At 40.2% G+C, this 20,633-nt stretch overlaps 1 protein-coding gene across 1 annotated transcript in view; it reads left to right on the top strand.

Annotated features, from left to right (window-relative positions):
• COX10 (cytochrome c oxidase assembly factor heme A:farnesyltransferase COX10) overlaps positions 1-20,633 on the top strand; it is a 110,397-nt gene that overhangs the window by 56,887 nt on the left and 32,877 nt on the right. The window contains exon 5 of the mRNA XM_079903872.1: positions 18,374-18,444. Coding sequence (XP_079759998.1) covers positions 18,374-18,444 — 71 coding nt within the window. The remainder of the gene's footprint in view (positions 1-18,373; positions 18,445-20,633) is intronic.

Genomic DNA, 20,633 nt, shown 5'->3' with positions numbered 1-20,633 from the left:
TGTTAAAGAATTCCTTTCTACACAATAAATATTAGTAACAGTTTTTCAGTTACTTGTAACTAAAAGGCTTCGTGATGCAGACCGCATAATGTCTTCAAATTCAACGAATGTTAGTGTCTGAAGGAAAAAAGCAATGATTCTTCACAATCCATTCCATCTAGATCTTTAAAGAGTATAGTTTTTCACGTTTCATCGAGTTGTCTCTGACACTTGTGACCTTTGGGAATATTATTGATGATATGCTTACATGCTTGTTAACGTGCTCTTAAAGAAAATCGAGATAAAAATACAAAGTTACAGTATCTGTTGGCTTTAGTAAACAACTTACGTGTTAGAAAATGTCTGTTTTCTGGAAAATATTAACTGGGTCTTAGAATTACCTTAATGGTTGCTCATATTGGAAGATGAAAAGCATCGCCTCTGTCAGATAGGGTTTCAGAGGCACAGAATGACTGTAAGATGCCTAATTTTGCTTTATATGTGGGACACAGATGGTTTCACCTCTAAGAAGGGATCACAAGCACATAAAAAGGAAATTAAACCTGTTCCCAAGGAATATGTGTGGTGTAGTACACTTTCGGAGAGAATTTTGAAATCAGCTAGCTTAATAAGCTAATAAAGCCAGCATTGCCACTGAACTTCAGTAGCAGAAATTATGCCTTCCAAAGCGGTAGTTCTTTGACCAGACCTGGGTAAAATCAGTGCCTTTGGAGGTTTTGTTTTTTTTTTTTAATTAAACTCTTTATTTTTAGATCATCATAGACTCACATGCAGTTGTGAGAAATGATACAGAGGGATCTCATATACCCTCCACCCAGTTCCTCTCTGTGGTAGCGTCTTGCAAAAACATCACATGACATCATAGCCAGGATACCAACTTGCCTTCGTGTTTTCAAAATGCTTTTTGAGTCTGTCCACAAGGCCAAAGCATAGCACTATGTTTGTTCTTTCATTCTGAATAAAGAGCAACTGTGCATAACTATACATATAAAAATTATCTTTAAAATTAACCTAATGTATATATGATGAGATCTCTGTTATTACCTTTTGGGCACAAAGATCCATGCTGTAAAGCTGTTCATTCGCGAATAGTTGACTCTTACAGATTTTACGTGGAGTGGTCTTTGTTTTCCTTCGCAGTTTAGTTTATTGGTTCTGTTGACACATTTTACTTTGATTTTTTTTAAAAATCAGAAGTTGAAATCTTTGAATAATTTTGGTAATTAACCATTATCGTAATGGTAAAATTTCTTTGGAGCTCATGCAGCTATTTTGTTGGGAACAAAAGTGTGTTAGCATGTCGCAAGCACGCCACCGGCTTTAGATTCTAGGTTAGTAGTTCTGAAATTTTATGGATATAAAGACTCATCTGCAGAGCTGATGGAAAAGGCAGGCTCCAGTCCCCACTCCTAGATGTTCTTCGTTTTAGAAGGTCAGGGGCGGGGCCCAGGGATCTGCATTTGTAATTAAGTACCTCAGAGGATTCTGATGCACTCGGCCCCTGAACTGCACTTTGAAAAACACTGTACTAGACATGGAGCCTTTCTAGCATTATATTGTAGAAGCAATAGAATGTTTATGTTTTTCTCTAAATGTGTATAGAGAACATCATCTTCATTTTCTAAATTTTTGTTCAAATATGGAATTACTGTTTTTCATAGTCTTATTACTGAATCTATTAGAATTTTTAGATTTTTTTTAAACTGAGTTATAATTGACATGTAACATTATATTAGTTTCAGGTGTACAACATAACGATTTGCTATTTATATATATTATGAAATGATCACCATACAGTTACAAATTTGTTACTCTTGTGATGAGAATTTTTAAGGTCTACTCTCTTAGCGACTGTTAAATATATATACAGTGTTATTAACTATAGTCACCGTGCTGTACACCACATCACCAGATTTATTTTTTTTATACCTGGACATTTGTACCGTTTGACCACCTTCACCATATTTCAACCATATTGAAACGGTTAGATTTCAGTATTGCAAGTCAGTCACACCTCTGTCCTCCAGTTGAAATCCTTTTTCAAACCTAGAGAAGCAAAGGCATTTGCACGGTAAAGGGCTTGGAATAGAGATTGAGGAACAAACACCCTAAAAGCGCTGCCTTTGATGATTGCATTTAATCAAGTAGTTTGGTTGGTTGTCCTCTCCTACCATCCCCCACCCCGCCCCCGTCTAGTCTTTTTTTTTTTCTTTAAGTAATGACAGAAAATTAAAAGTAATAAGGATTCGAGATGAAGGTAAAGAGGAAGAAAACGCTGGCGTAAAACAAAACAAAGAAAAATAAAGGTGATTTATTTTTAAAAGCTTAGGAGTTCGAGCAATCTCCTATGAAGGCAGGCATCCTGAGTCATTGCAAACGAGGTCAGATGAGGCTCAGCAAATTGTTCTGAAAGCTCAGAAACAGGAGAAATTTTAGAAACATTTCCATCCAAAACTGATTTTAATTTTATAAATACTTGGCTATTCAAAATAGAAAATTACTTCATTAATCTAGAAAATTAGTTTGTGTGCATCGTTTTCTTTCTCAGAGATGACAGAAAAATGAGGTGTGACTTATTCACTTGACCTCTGAGTAATAAGCATCCTTTTAAGGAAAAGCTGGGGAATTATATATACCTTTTTTTAGATGTTTTTCTTGCTACTTAACCCAAAAGTCTAGACTTACTTTCATTCATTACCAGTTTGCTTAACCCCCTTTTTTGCTGCTGGCTTGTCTGCACCATACTGATGTTATAGGAGATTTCTCACCATAAAGCCCAGTTGAGACTCTTGTTGTTTGAATGCTGTACTTAATTTGTTTTTTTGATATGTGCATGTCAAAACTTACAGTGAATCTCCTCCTTCAAAATACATTTTTTGCTGGGGTGTTCTTTTTTGTGATTATCTTATTTATGAGGTTAGCAGAACAAGAACTCTACCTTGATTCACAGTGTTTGGAATTAATTATAGTGAAAGGGGACAGAAAAACATGCATGACTGTAGTCTGTTCATACAGATATTTGCATGTGCTGATGACTTCATTTTAACAATCAACGCTTTATTGACTTAAGACTTTTTGTAAAGTTGTAAGGTTTAGTTTACATCCTATGTTGAAATCTTTTTTTTTAAGTCAATGAGAAATCTTTTTTTAAATCAATGAGAAATTAAATGAGTAAAGATGTTTTAGGTTTTTTTGTTTTTGTTTTTTTTTTTTAATTGTTTTACCTAATGCTGGCGAGGATGCTGGAAGGCAGGCCCTCTCAGGCTGTTGAGAATGTAAATAGGGACAGTCTTTCTGGAGGGAAATTTTGGAAGTATAGTTTAAAATTGTTAAAAATGTACATTCCCCTCAACCCAGCAATTCCATTTCTAGAAATGTTTTAAATTATCAAAATACGTGCATGTATTTTATGTATTAAAATTCGTTAGACATAATTTCAACATACAGGAATGGGCTCCGTTAAATTATGTCTTATCCATATAATGGCATGCTATGAACATCATAAAAGTCACATTTCCAAATAGCATTTAATGACACGGTAAGTTTGTGAGTGTTATGAAACAAATATTAGATTATTATAGTGAATACAATATGTATATGTCTGAGTGGTAGATCCAAAAGTATTTATAGCTTTTAACCTAGTAATTTTCCTTTTGGAAATGAATGTATATAAAGTGAAAGTAAACAAATATTTACACTTCTTTTAAAACACTGAACCAAGATAAGGAGAATAAAAATAATTCTCCCTATGAGTTATTATATATTTAATGTTTTAATACAGAAAATCTTAAGGGTAGTGTTAAAAGACTGTGGTTAGGATTCTGACGCATGCTTATCTACAGACTGTAAGAACTTTCTAAAACAAATCACTTTAAAATAAATGGGTGAACGGAGAAAAAATAAACAGCATTAAGATAGACTGGAAAGGACACTCTCTGGGATGTCAAAAGGACAGAGGGATTTGAGTCCTGACATTCCGGGAGCTGGGGTGGAGTGGGTATCTCTTCAATTCGGTATTGGGAAATCACTGCTATTTTCAGTTGTCAATTGCAGTTTATATCGAGATTCATCGGCATGCCTTAGACAAATTGCTTATATTTCTATGTTGTTTTTCTCCATGCAGATTTACAACTAGTTTTGTGATTGTTATCAGAGCTCTTTAATACCAAAATGTTCTTGAAGTATTCTTTCAAGTATTTCATACAGTGATGATCATTAAAGGGACACTCATGAATAAAATTTCCTTAGAGAGGGAATAGCATCCCTCAGTTATAATATATTGGTTTATAGCTCTTGTCCGATCTTTTTCAATACACATACACAGATAGGCACTATACTGTATATGGCATGTCATAATTTTATTTTTTTCTCTTAGTACCGAATCATGAACTTCCCAAGTCACTCAATATCATTTGCTTTTAAAAGGCTTTAAACATTTTGTATATTATGCCATTATACAAATAAAGCAAAATTTACATTAACTAAGCCCATATTGTTGGATATTGGAATTGTGTCCAATACTTTGTGTTTCCACTGCAGTTAAGCATGTCAGTGGTTCTTTTGGAAAAGAATAAAATCATTTGAAACATATTATTATTATTGCGGTACGCGGGCCTCTCACTGCTGTGGCCTCTCCCGTTGCGGAGCACAGGTTCCGGACGCGCAGGCTCAGCGGCCATGGCTCACGGGCCCAGCCACTCCGCGGCCAGGGCACAAACCCGTGTCCCCTGCATCGGCAGGCGGACTCTCAACCACTGCGCCACCGGGGAAGCCCCGAAACATATTCTTTATATTATTATACCCCTGAACCTTATTTTGGGCAGTTATCGTCTGCATCTCTGTGAATCTTATCATGCCGCCTCATTATTTTATAAATTAAGTATCTTATCTCCCGAGCTGGGCTGTGATCTGGGGCCAGGGTCTCCATCTCGCAGCACCTCAGAGCATCCTCATCCCAGCCGTGTCTCACGCTCAAGCCTCCTGTGCCGGGTGGCGTGTAGGGCCATGATTGAGCACAGGAACTCAGGCAGCCCAGGTTCAAATCCAAGCCTTACGACCCTGGTTAATTACTTGTCTGGGTTTCAGTTATCTCGACTTTCAAATGAAGATAATGGTAATACCTACCTACAGGAGATAAGGCTTAATACACAAAACACTGAGCCCAGGCGTGGGAATAGTAAACCCTCGGTGAGTAATAGCTAATAGCGGTGAGTAATAGCTAATAGCGGTACTTATTACTGATTTGTTCAGAATAAGTCAGTGCATTGCTGTAGCCTCATCAGTATTAAGAAGGCATTTTCCCATTGCTCTTCTGTGTTTGCTTGTCCGTTACATTCATTTAGTCATGAAACTAACTATAGATTTTCACCTGCTTCACGTTGTGACTGGTTATTGTGAGAAGCTAACATTTGAATGAACCCTCACAATATTAGCCAGAATCCATCAATTATTTTATGCATAGCAAATTTGCTGGTCACCTCATGGGAAATATATTTCCTTCATTACTAAATCCATAGCTGAGAATGTGCACTGTCTTTCAAGTAAAAAGCTGATCAAAATAAAAGGTTTTACAATTTTATTATTTAAGGTTTCATAAGACAGTTTCAAATGAAATAACCTAGCTTTATATTTTTGTAATGTCTAAGTCAGTGGATTTTTTAGCAGTAAAATAAAATTGCATAGTGATTGCAAACTTAGGTATTTTGTTCATCAGCATCACAGCTCAAAGTGGAAAAACTACAGATGTGCACACTTGAGGCCTTCTACGTGGAAGAAACCCTCTGTCACCTCCAATATTTAGTATCAGAAATGGTTTCAGCTGGTAGTCCTAAGCTTGCTGGACTAATAAATGTCTGTAAATTCTTGAGCAAATCAGAGTATGCTATAATAGTAAAATTAAAACAAAACTTCTGAGAAATACGGCCTTAGCGAGCTACAGCCATGAATAAACAAATAAAGCTATGGAAAATATAGGTTTGAAGACTTCTTAAAAGTGAAGAAACCTTTTCTAAAAGAAGCCTCTTCTCTTAAGTCTGCTTGACCTGCCATGTTTATAAGGGCCTTTCTCCCTCAAACTAACCTTCAAAAGTGTTTGTGATGAAACTTTTACATTTCTAATGTGTTTTGGAAAACCTAAAAGATTTAATGTGGTTTGGAAAATGTAATGTAACATTTAATTTTTAAAAATACTCCCAGAACATCTGCAAATCTTCCTTTAAATGTAGCCACATCTATCTGTTTAATTTACTCCTTGTGCTTATTATTTTTCTCATTATTATAATAAAACAAAATTGAAAAAGAGAGCAAAAATCCATAGACCCACCACTCTGAACAAATTATAAACTATAAACTATACTATTAGTGTTTGAAGCATTTTCCCAGATTATTAGAGTCTTAATTATCATCTTTAATGACTGCCCGATGTTCCATTAAGGTGTCTTACCACATTGTAACCGTTCCTTTAGTGCTCTTCCAGTGTTTATCTGTTAAAAGCAACCCTGCAGCAGACGTTTTACATTTTTATCATGTAGTTTTCTCCTATACTTCTATATCATTTCCTTGATATGTAGTTCCAGAAGTGGAATTTATTAGAAACAAACTAAGCTCATTAAATTTAGAGTTCCTTACTGCCCTTCATAAGAACGTTTTCTTTTTCTTTTGTAAATGATATTGAAATAATATATCCTTATTTTCATATTCCTGTTTTTGTTAATTTCAGGCATTTTATATCCTTAATAGTAATCTCATTGACTTGTTATGAAGCAATACAAAATTTAGATTATTAAATATCACGTAATATGTGGTCAGTAAATCTTCAGCGAGCCTGTTCATTTAATTGCAATGTCACATCTGAGCTTTCAAAATCTTGATTTGTGGTGGTAGTTTTCTTTTTAAAAAAACTTTTAATAGAATTAATTTTTAAGTCATCACATTATGATAAATAAAATGAGGTATATATTCTCATTTATATATTTTTAAGGTACAGATTCTCTCAAATATATTTAATTATAAGAGCTGTCATTTTGAAAAATTATACTAGTATATACTAGACTCTGCTTTATTGCTGTTCCTCATATATTCTTTCAAGAATTCATATGTGGATATTGTCTGGGATTTTTAAGCCTAATTATAAGTTATAGTTCTAATTTATCTGTTAAAGATCAGTTGACGGAAGTCCCAAACCCCTCTTCCCAGTGTGACTTGTCTTATTAATTTGTATTATACCTGTAAAGACTGTCTTTTAAAGAATGAGAAGTCACGTCTCGTTATGGAATAAAAGTCACTGTCAACGGATAAACTGAAATAAATGTCTTAATGGTTAGGTAGTTCGGCAGACTGTGTTTTTATAAAGACATTCATTACGCAACATTGTTTTTCATCATTACAGATTTAATTATAAAAGTCTGTTTGCCTTTCTGTCTGCTGTGGCTGCTTGTGGGAGTGGTAGTTACTTACTGTTTTCCTGGCACATAAATTCAGGGTTTCTCTGCTTCACAGAAGAGAGACTAGTACATGATCTGGAAGGCTTTTTTTTTTTTTTTGCGGTACGCGGGCCTCTCACTGTCATGGCCTCTCCCGTTGCGGAGCACAGGCTCCGGACGCTCAGGCTCAGCGGCCATGGCTCACCGGCCCAGCCGCTCCGTGGCATGTGGAATCTTCCCAGACCGGGGCACGAACCCGTGTCCCCTGCATCGGCAGGCGGACTCTCAACCACTGCATCACCGGGGAAGCCCCTGGAAGGCTTTTTTTAAATATAGGAGAACGGTGGTCCACTTGGTATTTCTAAAGTAAAATCTCTGATTAGACGTGCACTCAAATAAGTTCTTACATGTTTTGTCCGTAAAATCTGACTCTGGGTACCGTTTAGAGTTTAACCTGGTGCCAGCTCCTCCTCATTTGCTTTTTTACCCATCCTCAGCGTAGAGGCTTCCTTCTGCTGCTTTCACTGTCTCCCGTCACCAACAGTAAGAAAGGGAGTACTTGCATCTCTTTGAAAGCCTGCCCTCCCATTAGTGTATTTAAAAGGAAACTGGAGGAGAATTCCCTGGCGGTCCAGTGGTTAGGACACCGGGCTTCCACTGCTGGGGGCTCGGGTTTGATCCCTGGTCAGGGAACTGAGATCCTGCAAGCCGTGAGGTGCAGCCAAAAAAATTAAAATTAAAAAAAAAAAATTAAAACTGGTTAAGAAAGGTGGTCGTTAAAATTAGAACCTTTTCTGTTTGGAAGTATTTCATTAAGACATTAATGCTGTCCGTTTAACTCATATTTATTAGAAAACTAGATTGCTACTTTACACGGATAGTTGTGCAAACGCAGAAAATTGTATATATTCTAAGAATTGCCTCTGAGGCAAAAAACTGTGATGCTGACAGAAACTACATGGACATGTAATCGGTTGCAATTCTTTAAGTATTGGGATTTGATGACCAAATAAATAGCTAAGCTGCATGATCATACTAATAAGTTCACAGTCACATATCACTTACTGTAATTCATAGGCATTTTTAAATGTTTGCCTGTTTTCTGGGATTATATTGATATTTGACAGAAAAGTTAGAAATATTTAAGTTCTCTTTAATGCCACTTTTAATTAATTAAATTTAAAACTTTAAAAAAGTTCCCACTGAAAAACTCAAAGTGAACGTCAGAACCCTATTATATCTTTTCTCTCCTAGAAACTCCAAGTAATTTGGAATTTTTATCCACATATCTTAGAAAAGGAAACATTTCTTCCCGGTTTGCTTTTAACAGGAAGACTGAAAATATTGTGTGTGTGGATGGAAAGCGTTTCTTCCGTGGATCAACCACTGTGTTACTTCGGCATCGTTCTGTAAGGTGGTCAATGCACGTGTTACACTCTCAGAACACGGTAACCATGCTTATAACATGTCACAGGTTTTTGTTTGGCTTCTCAGGAAAGAAGTTCTATACTTAAACTTTTCTCAGTTCTGGGAAATTTCCCAGTATCCTTCCCTTGCCCATGACATATGTCTTGCCCTACCAAAAGAATTTTCTGCCGTTTCCTGTGTTTCAGTGAAGGAACTGTAGGTCCTTCTCTGTAGGCCCAACTCTATGCTCAGATACATATTCTGAATATATCAGACACAGAATCAAGGCATGTCCAGTAATCAGGTTGAAAGGAAAGCAGTGGGAATATAGGAACAGAAACAATTATAAAAGGCTGTCGGAAGTATTCCACTTAATGACTACTTATATAACACCTGTGTTCCCTTCTTAAGCCTTTGAAAATGCCCCAATATATTTTATGTGCTATTTTATTTTTTGATTCAAGTATTATTTCCATTATTATTTATTTATTGTTTTGATGTAATAGTCATTGTTTTTATTCACCATTCCAGTCTTTTTCTTTTTCACTTAAGTTCCTAAAGAAGCTCATTTTGTAATATACCTGCTTTCAGCACGAAGACTTTCAAAAGGTTATTTAAAAATAATTTTAGGTGATCAGTAAGAGACTGAGGATTGTAGGGGAAGATAGGCAGCAGAAAAATTTTACTAAAGTTAAAATGCACTATAATTGTACCCCCATCACAGAATCTCAGAGACAGAAGGGAATGGGGTCATTAAAGAGCGGTTTCGAGTCACTTTGCTTAAGATAACATAGTAAGTAAGTAGGTAGTTGGTGTCTCCTCAGAAGACGAATCATTTCTGCAGCCGTATAGGATCTGAAGTTCAAAAATAAACCGTAATCTGAGAAGAAATGTGTTAATCTTACAACACGTTATTGAACATTTACAGAAGGCCTGCGTAACTATATTTTTAAGGTATTTATTCTCTGATCGGCAGAATGAGTGAGACACATTTTTCCCCCATTCCCCCAGCCTCCTCCTCTCTGCCGCCCCCTCCTGGGTGTGTAGAGTAACGCGACGATTAAACCAACAGGGGCCGGGGTGCCAGCGCAGGCTGGCTCCGGGCCACATGCGGACAGGGGAGGTTTTGTGTTACTCCAGGTTTTGGTGTATCGACGTGTCCTCGTGAGGGAGGGGATCACTCAGTTGAAATACATACTGCAACCCCTGAGGGATTAAGTGTGTTTCCTTTGCTTTATAGTTAAGAATTTTACAGTTTCTTTGTTTGGAACATCTCCGGTGGCTTAATGATTTCTGTAGCTCCCACCCCCGCCCCGATGGGACCAGATGTGTATCAGAGCAGCAGCTGAATCTCTGTAGATTTGCCAGTTTTACTGCTCACCTTGTGGTATAACCTTTTCTTTTCGAGTATCGTTTCGTTCTTCTGCCATGGATCCCAGATAAAGGTGATTTTACTTATTTCTTGCCTTTTAAAATGTTCATGTTCTATTTTTTTTTTTTAATGGTGGCATTTAAGCTCTTTGTAGTGTAGTGTAACATTTAAGCTCCAAACAGCTCTTTGGAACTGTTTCAGAGGTCAGACTTGTCATATTATTGCTAGTTTATCACCATTAATGGTTTCAGTCAGCATGCCTGTTTTTTTATAGTTGTGGAGGGATCCACAAGACTTTATTAATTTGCTAGTCTTTTGTCCCCATTAGATTAGGATGAAGTAGCACTAGTTGAGGAAAGGTTCCTTTAATCTGTGAGACCCAAGTTTTAAAAAGTTGGGTTTGAAAAAAAAATTTGAAATCTAAATAGTCTGTTCATATTAGTCGCCTTTAGTGGACTTTAATGCATTTCCTTATTGTTCTTCAAAACTGGCCTTCAGAATTACCTGTTTTAAAAATGATTTTTGCAAAGATGGAATTATGGTCCTTGGCAGGTGTTAGAATAGAAATCCCTTGGAGCTTGTTGCGAGATCTCTGGAGGGTTCTTAGCCTCGCCCCGGACACCTCCTGCTGTTGACCGTGCTGGCTAAGATGAGGGGCCCGAACTTCATGTGCTGTAGGAGCAGAGACCACGTCCTCTCTTTTCCAAATGCTAAGCTGGTGCTCAAGTCTGCTGATGACACGGGGAGACGTGTGGGCTTGGGGGAAAACTAAGCATGTTGAGGTGGGGGTGGGAAAGATCCAGCTAAAAGACACCATGCTGTGGAGAAAAGGGGTGCCTGATGGACTAGGTTTCATAGGAGGTGGGAGGGAACAGGGTCGCCAGCCCAGGTGGAGGGAAGGAGGAGGCTGCACCCATCGGTTGAGAGCGGACCAGATTGAACTCGCCCCCCACCGTCCCGTGAAGGGGAGCAGAGCCAGTGGGCTAGAGAGGTCCAGGGGGCTCACCAGGGAGTGGTACGAGCCCCCTTTGAAACTGGTGACTCTGAACTTGAAGTGAGCCCTCTTGTCCTGTCGGTGGTTGTTCGGGCAGAGCTCCACTGCCGAGGCACACACGAGAAGCAGAATGTATGGCAGACCAGTGAGTCAGCTCTGCGCTAATGATGGATGCGGCACGGCTACCGCGAAGGGTCCCTGCGGGCGGGGTGCCCCTGAGGACCTGACAGGAGGTTCTGACCCTTAGAGGGGAGCAATCAGGGGCGAGAGAAGATGAGGCCTCGGGAGGTAGAGGGGCCGGAGCTTCTGTGAAGGGCTTTCTGTGCCACGTGAGTGCCTGGACTTTATTCCCTGGGCAGCGGGTAGCCATGAAGAGTTTTAGGCTGGGAACTAACATGATCAGGTCTGTACCTGAAAAGATCGTGTTGGCTGCTGTGTGAGAAATTGATAGGGGTAATCAATAATGCAGATAGGAAGTGTGGGGAGTCGCTGTAATCTAGGCAAAATAAAATGGTCGCCTGAGTTAAAGGAGTGGCACCAAGGATGGAGGGAAATGGGTGTCCTTGAGAAATATTTAGGATCAGCATTTTATCCTGTGGTTCTTTCTGGGGGAAAAAAAGGATTCTAATTGACTAAGGCTCCATTGATATTGGCTTTCTACTAGATAAGTTTAGTTATTCTTTATTAGTTAACCTAACGAAGGTCTGTCTAGATTTTATATTTGTATCATTTAGGTAAAAATTTTTATTACTTTTTCTTTTTCCTAAGTAGAACATACATGGTCTTTATAGACAATTATAAAATACAAAAAGAATACTCACCCCACATCTCTCTACCCAGATCTTGTAAATATTTTGCTGTGTTTTCCTTCCGTCTCTTTTCAGAAAGCAGTGTTACAAATTGAGTTCCCTCTGGCAGGAGAAAGGGTGACCTATAACACCATTTCTGAAGCTCGTCAAAACCAGTGCAACTTTCTGAGTTTTCTTTTACTTATAGGATATGGTACTTCAGGCCCCTGCTAAGTGCTGGGTGACCTTTTAGGGCGAAGCCTCAAAATACAGCTTAATGAGCGACGGCCTGAGTAGCATGTTTGGAGGAGAACATTACCCCAGCACCACGTTGAGCACACACACACCTTATTTCAAATACCTCGTGGGGAAAAATCAATGGGAACAGCGAGTCTCACTTAATTTGTTTATTCTTGGTATGGCTGTGGAACACTGGTAACAACCAAAGAGCCATGGCTGACCTCGTATCTTAACTGATTTGTAAGCTGAAAGTAATGGTATGTGGAACCCTGCTGGATAAGGTGCCTCTCCCGGTGCTTTATTTATTTATTTTTGTTAACATCCCTTTTAACTTGGTCTGAGACCGATTGAGACATTATCTTGGACCTGGAAGGCTGTGAGCCATACTGGAATGACAAACACTTGTTGACAGCTTTGAGAAGATGGATGGAAAAACAAACTCTGACAGGGTTCACACGTTTGTTTTTCCTTTGAGTCTTTAGAAGAACGTTGCCCCCATTATTTAGCATAGGGGAAGAAAAAGTTGCACCTCGTTATCAAAGTCAATATTTCCTGAGCCTGACTTGCAGACATCTCTAGAACACATCTACTTTTTGCATAGCGTGTAATTAATCAAAATAGGAATAGGAAGTTCATCACTAGGGCCAAGTTATATTTCGACCTGCTTTTGGTGTCTGTGTCATTTTAGCTTACAAAATTCAGTAGTGTGGTAAGTATGTTGTTATCTGTTAGAAGGGCTAATAAGTATATTTTATATCTGAGCAGCATCTCTCTGGAGTAATAATAATTATCTACTAATATAAAAGCATGGTATAATAGAAAAGCACAAATCTGATATTAGGAATCTAATAAATATTTACCCATTGGTGTAATAGTGACCCATATCTTCATGTGATTACAAGGAGGAAAAAGTAATCCATTTACTACTCTGTTAAATAGACAGAACTATTGATCCCCAAACTGATTATGAGACAAAGATTAATATAAATTATTTACTATGTTTATAATGATTAATGCCTTTCAGATACTTAAACTAGGAGTAACGTAGGCAAGTTATTTTATAGGTATGACGTGAGATGAAATGATTTGGGGCTGTTAGCTTTACAGTGAGTTAGAAATAATTTCACTGCATCCGTCTGCCTAACATCTTCCCATTTTCTTCTGGTAATAGAATTGTCCTTTCCTATCGAGAAAATAACACTCACGATTTGAGGGCGATACAGTATCACTGTGTCTCTCCACCTGCACCCTCCCCGTGGTCACAGGCTAGTCGCATCATCACCTAGCTGTGAGGATTCATGGCCATGGTGGTTCTGGACTTTTCTTTTGGAGGTATCAGGCAATAAACTTCCTGCTAGGGTCACCAGGAGGATGAGAGTCTAGGGCTGCCTGTGCCATTTTGCCTGCTTCCTGGAAGGCGCCTGCATGCAGGAGTGCTCGGGGTAGATGCGAGAGACGGAAAGAGCCAGAATCATGACAGCACATTTGGCACTGGACCCAGTAATTCCTAAAAGCAGGCACAGCCCTGTAGTAAGAAATTAAACCCCATTTTTGCTTTGAGCTGTTTGGGTTGTGTTTCTACCATTTGCAGCCCCAAGAGCCTGACTCATATAACAGCTCATATGATAGCTGGGGGGCAAGAAACTAGGAGGAGTGTCACCAGTGGAGGCTGGTGGGGTGGGGAGCTGGGATTAAAGGGGAAATTTTAAATGAAAAGAATTCCAGAAGAACGACGGATTTTTATGAGGGAAAGAGACTGAGAGAAAAACTTCTTTTGGAAATGAACATAGACAGAAAATAAGTTGTTTGCTGAAGGAAAAGCAAGTATTATTCACTCCTGGGCAACGCACTGCTCTGATGTTTGAAGCTCTTACAGCCTTTCCTGTATTGGGATGTTGGAACTAAGAGGCCCGGACCCATATGGTGTTGACTTCAACTGGAAAGGGTGGAGGTGGAGCCTTGGAGGTAACTTGACCCAAGGAATCAGTGTTGGGCCTCTCCTCCACTTCCCTTTCTCCTGTTCCGTGGCCACAGGCAACCCAAGAGAAGGGAGGACATACCTTCCTGGGCTTTTGGTTTGTAAAATCCCAAGGAAAGACTCTGTTTGAATCCGATACCACTCAGTAAACCAGTCACTGTGTCCAGGCGTGGGGTAAAGTACTGGGTGACATGGCCATTTGAGACCTAATGACTAGAGCCTTCTAAAGGAAGGGCCCGAGAGGACAGGCCTGGGTTGAGCGGCTGTCCAAGTGTGTTCACCGAAGCGTATCACTGGGGGTGGTATTCGAAGCAGCGAGGGTATATGAAAAGGGCCGAACAGTGTGTTCTAAGGGTTGGTAAGACAACATTTGTATTTTATTTTCAACACAAGTTGTAGCAGTTTTACTTCTCTGCTTCGGACGTAGTTGGAGCCAACTGAAATGATAATAACATTACGAAAAAATTGCAAAGCACAGGGGAAAAATGTGAGTAGATTATCAAGCCAGCTATATGTTCTAAAGTGTTTAAATTTCTCATCTGTATCACCGCCGCTTTACGTTTTGGGAATGTGGTTTCAATAGCTAAACCAAAGCAGTGAGCCTCACTGAAAGGCGTTATAGGCAACGCATGAAAAACAGCGTAAAGCAGCATAATGTACTTGGAGGAATTGTCTGGCCCTTGCTGGAATGAACCAGAAGTCTTGGTCAGCGTGGTATTTCTACCCAGATGTCGCTTGTCCTGATAAATTTGAGCGTTCGTGGGAGTCAGAAGCTACTGCCAAGTTTTGGCACCCTGCAGTTCAGTTGCTGTGTTCTAGACCTCAGTTCCCATCTTTGGATGGCTGACTTGCCAGAAACAGAGAAAATATAACATCTTTTTTCATCCAGATGAAACCATTCATTAGAATTCCTGAACTAAGTGTGTGTGTGTGCACGCGCACAGACTTGAGAACTGCCAAGATAGTTATTTATACAAGAGTTTCTGTGTTATATTGGATAACACCTTACCAGCATTTAAATAACATAATTTGTAATTGGAATCCTCATTAGTCCTGTGAAATTAAATTAATAAGTCAAATACTTATAGAATGTGTTTGAATATTGGGGAAGGGAGGGAATGTGACAGACGGAACATTTTAATTATGTGTAACTTGAACACATTCAAAGAATTTTTAACACTTATAAATTGTAAATCGTTTCAACATGTAATTCAGTCTACAAATATAGTTACTTGCAGTGATGGTTTATTTAATAAATTATTTATTGAGTGCCTATTTGCGTAGTTCCCTTTAACGTTAAGGATGGGATATTCACATATCTCAGGAAGCCTGTCATTGAGATCATAAGATGGTCATACTGGACAGGTAACTACTTTTAAACAGCAGCCCTGTTGAAAGTATTAGAGAAGAGGCCTGTATCAGTTAAGGTTTGATCAGGATGTCGGAACCACTTGAGAGATATAAGGGATTAGGCCTGGTGGGACCATGGATGTGTTGCAGTCCCGTAAGCCTCTTGCCCCTGTACCTGGTGCCAGGCCTGAGGAAAGCAGAGGAGAGCAGGAGTGACCCGGAATCCACAAGGAGGAGCAGAAGTGCATGAGAAAAGACTGGACCACGTGTCTGTTTCCTGCCGCTTCCAAGCCTGCACCTTTGATGATGCAGGTTGACCTGCAGGAGAGCATGCACTTGACCATGGAACAGCACACAGACTTGGCCCAGGGTCACGAGACGTGGACAAGCTCGGGGGGCAGCTGCGGGCCCCGTGCCGCTCCAGGCCAGCAAGGTGAGCCAACGGATCCCAGCTGCCACGTGTGAGCCGCAGTAGAGCCAGACCTCACACCAGTTTTGCACGTGTAAACATGGCCGCTCCTGCATTCCCGCCTTCCAGGTCTCATGTGTGCTTCCGTGGCTGCCCCTAAGCTGCAGCTGTGGGGAGCGGGCGTTCCGGGCAGCATGGTTCCCGGTGAGCTAAATCAACGCGGCACAGACCCATCACAGCTCGCCGCTGTCGGCCTGGCGCTTGGCTACACCCTTCAGTCGTACTTCCAGATAAGGCGATAGCAAAAAGTTGTGTGTACACTGAACATGATGAAATTCTCCTTACCACCAACAGTTCACTGATCCACTCCCTGAAAGAGGAAGCAAAGTCCCTTTATTCATCTCTGGGGGAATGTTCACTTCTCTTCCAACTGATCCTGTGTAACTTCAATACTGAGGCATGAGAGTAAATACTATTAGCGTATATTTAGTGGTAGGAGAATGGGAGACAAATAAAAAATGTGGTTTATATATACAAACATATTTATAGCAAAACAAGGAGAAAATACTCAGAACTATTACATTCCTTGTTTCTGCAACTGGTCGTAGGGTTGTAGCTGGTGTTTATAACTACCTTGTTCTGCTGGCCAGTCCGCGTGCCCTTTGTCCTTGGACGGCTGTAGTTCCTTGCCACAAGAGATGACCCAAAGCTTAGTTCTTGGAGGCTCTGGGACTGGACCTCTTATACTCTGGGGGCAGGAAGGTAACGTGGCAATCCACCTCGTGGAACAGTTTCCTGAGTAGTTTCAACATGCATCTCCTCGATGACTCACTCCAGTGTGTTTACCTATGAGAAATAAAAGCATGTGTTCATGCAGCGACTTATACACAGACGTTCATCGCAGCTTTTTCGTAATAGGTAAAACCCGGAAACAACCCAAATATGCAACAAGTGAATGGCTGTACAGATTGTGGTATTACCATGTCATGGAATATTAACAGTAAAAAGGAATGACCTATTGATACACTAAGTGGTAGGATGAATCTCAAAATAATTATGCCACGTGAAAAAAAATCCAGACAAAGAGGGGGCATATTATTTGATTCCATTCACGTAAAAGTCTAGAAAATGCAAATAGTCTATAGGGGCACAGAGTAGTTCCGTGTCTGCTTAAGGATGAGGTGTGGACAGGAGGGTGGGGGAAAGGGACTGCAAGGGGGCATGACCGAGCTTTTGGGAAGATGGATGCGTGCGGTGTCTTCATGTGGTGATAGCTTCAGGGGTGTGTACAGATGTCAAAACTTAACCAAATCATATATTTTAAATACATGCAGTTTATTGTATATCAAGTGGATCTCAGTAAAGTTAAAAAAAAAAGATTGAACCAAAAAATGGACAGTCTGTATTTTCATTTACCAACTAGAGTGACAGTGCTATCATGTGAAATCAGAAACAGACTTATCACCTTTTAAATTCTGTAATTCTTGACAAGTGATTGTTGTATTTGCAGCATTTCGATTTCACCTCAGGTGCAGCCACGTTTCCAAGTGGTTCAGGCAGGTGCCATGGGGATTGAAAGGAGGAGGGGATCACATCAGATCAGAGGTTCGAGCTTCAATTAAACCGGACCTTAGTCTTGAAGGAAGGGTCGGTCTGTGAGGGGCTGGGAGTCTTGTGGGCGGGTGCAGGTGTGGGGGAGAATCGGCAGCTCTCGGCCTGCATGGCAGCAGTGTCGTCACACACTGCCCGACGTCGGTAGGTGAGAGCAACTGTTCTCATTTGCTGCTGAGGAAACTCTTAAGGCTCCAGACACTAAATATTTCCTGCAGCCTCAGACCTAGAAGCCACCTAAGTCTCCATCCCCCGGGCACTTTGCTGTGTTCATAAGACAGTGACAGGTGTGACACCCTGGTCTCGGGTGTACAGGAGAGCTGTCCCAGGCAGAGGGGCATGTGGCCTTAGTCTCAGTGTAAGCTCCTCACTTGTGTATGGTTTCATCTGGCATCTTATTCCCTTCAGACCTGGCCTTGGCTCTAGTAGCCCATTTCCTGTGTCATCTGGTGCTTGGTTAATTCACAGGCTTTGGGATGTGTGAAAAGTTCTGAAATTGTGGACAGCAGTAATGCTCTAAAGCTGAAACATTGGCTTTGAGGAATGCAACTGTGTGTTTAACACGTGGTTTTCAAAGCGGGTAAAAGTAGAACTGTGCATGTTCCTGATAATTAGTGCATATATTTTTTAAAATGTGTCTCTCCCAGAGAATTTTTCTCTAAAGAGTACCAAGAGTATGAGTTTGTAGTATCAAAATTAAAATGAAATTTACTGTGGAAAAAAAAACTGTAGAATTAAAGCAGGAGAGAATAATTGTTTCACACTGTATTTAATGTTTTGTTTTGTTTTCAATCTTTTTGCAGTTTTTTGAGGTTCCATTTGATTCAAACATGAATAGGACAAAGAACAGACCTCTGGTTCGTGGACAGATCAGGTAAAATCATGAATGTCAGTCTCCTCCCTGTTACAGAACATTCATTTGCTTGTCCATCCTGAATCATTTCCCGGTATTTTGCCTTGAGTTGTAAAGTGAAAAGAACACCCCACCCCCAAAGGGACATACGGGGAGGGGGATATGTAGTGCTCTCCAACTCTAACCAGAATGCAGGGCTCAGAGCTCAGAATGGATCTGAGATGGGCAGTTTTGCTGTGGGAATAACTGACGCGATAGTTTCCCTTATTAGACTCGATTTTGAGACGTGGGCTTGTTTTGCTCGTAGTGGCTAAAGGTAAAAACATTCCATTAACACAGGTGATTTCAGACAGATCCATACAGGGTCTCAGCAGCAAGCTATGTCTGAATCCTTGTGTTTTCAGATGAGCTGAGAGCACCGTTAGACCCCAAGTAAAGCACTGCGTCCTTTACTCTCCTCTCCACCAAATTCAACTAAGTAGAACTAAAAGGCATATGAATATTTTAATACCACTAACGGTTAATAATTAAACATTTTACTTCCTGGAGGCCTCGAAACCGGCATTTTAAAATATTTTTTAAAGTCTAATAGCCAGCACAGGTGAGAAGAATAGAAAGGACCAGTGGTTCATACTGCATGACTGTTCTAAGTCAGAGAAACCCCTGTCCACCTGTCCCGGCGGAGCCCTCACGGAGCTTCAGATTCATTGGCGTAACACCGTGGATCAAATAATCATACATATCAAGCAAAACAATAAAGGAAGCAAGTTCAGATGCAGTCAGATGTCTGTGTAAACGTAATTTTTAGTATTTGCTGCAGTTCTTAAATGAATCTAAATATTGAAAGGGCAGGAGATCCAGATGAAAACACCTAAGGACAGAAACCTCATACCTGACTGATCCTTTATTTCCCTTTGTGAGATCTGATGCAGCTGTCTGCTGTCTTTATGTTTAGAAAGTGTCAGAAGCACTTTGATTTGAGTAAAGTCGTTTTAGAGGGCACACGTAAGCCCCGTAACCCATCTCAAAAGCTAAACGATGCTCCTGCCGCCGCTGAAATCACTGGTGCCTTCCTGCTTGTTTGGAATTTCTGTCCAGGCTTTCTTCCTCAGTGAAATCATACTCCTTTAGGACCAAGGGAAACGGGATAAGCCCAGCAAACAGCCATTAGGCATGGCATGGTCATCAGATACAGGCCGTCATTCTTCTAGTAGCTCGTCTTACTTCGCCCAGCGTGCTCATTTCCTCGCACCCAGGAAAGCACAGTCTCTCAGTACATCCAGGAGGGAGGAGCGTCACGGCATTGGTGGCTGGTGTTGGCAGTGCCCTTGCGTTAAAGGAAGAGGCTACAGTACGAGATTATTAGTCTTGATAGACTTGGAACTTATCTTTTGTTTGCAAGATGACCGAGGCAGAATCTCATTTATGATAATAAACCGTACTTGCTCTTCTAGAGGGTAGATTATAGGCCTGAAAAATCTAGACTCAGACTTATTTTTCTAGCTAGGATGTATTTTATTAAATAGGTACAAGGAGCTATTATGAGTCTGTGGCAAAATCTTGCATTGAGAATCATAGTTTTAAAACTGAAGACTTAATATCTTGCCATTTAGTGTTTGCTATATTCAGTAAATCATTTTCTTCTACACAGATATTTTATAAATGAGCGGCCATAGGGGTATAGTAGAAAGTCTTGTAGACGACCATTGACATTTATCTCTCAGCTTTGGTGGCTCTCCCGTTCATAACGGCTATTGGGCCTTAAGTCCAAAGCCTAGCCAGTTTGCTCTGAAATTCTCTTTTGGTGTTTACTGTCCCATTTGATCTGGGCCTGTATGAATCTGCACAACCTTGTAGACTTAGTCACAATTTGGCAGGTAAAGTGTGATCCCTGTCATTGTTGACGGGCAGCGGTGAAGTGAATCTGGGGAAGAAATCCTTAAAGGTCTTTTGCTGATGACAGCCTTTGTCCATAGCTTGGTTGTATCCATTTGACAGACATACTGTAGACGTTTATTTTCATTATCTTTTTCAAGTGATTGCAGATTTTTTTGAAAATTTTTGTTTAAGTGAACTAAATTCTATTCTAGGGAGTTAAAGTAATATAGCAATCCTGAAGGAAAGAAGCACATGCCTGGACTGGTCGTTCTGAGAGCTCTCGAGGACCTGGGGGAGCTCCCTGAAGGAGCTCTTTGCTTGTGTGCACCGTC

This window comes from Stenella coeruleoalba (genome assembly GCF_951394435.1).
Source record: "Stenella coeruleoalba genome assembly, chromosome: 19".
NCBI classification, from domain to species: Eukaryota; Metazoa; Chordata; class Mammalia; order Artiodactyla; family Delphinidae; genus Stenella; species Stenella coeruleoalba.
Note: the sequence above shows the minus strand (reverse complement) of the source record. Positions and strands in the feature narration are given on the sequence as shown.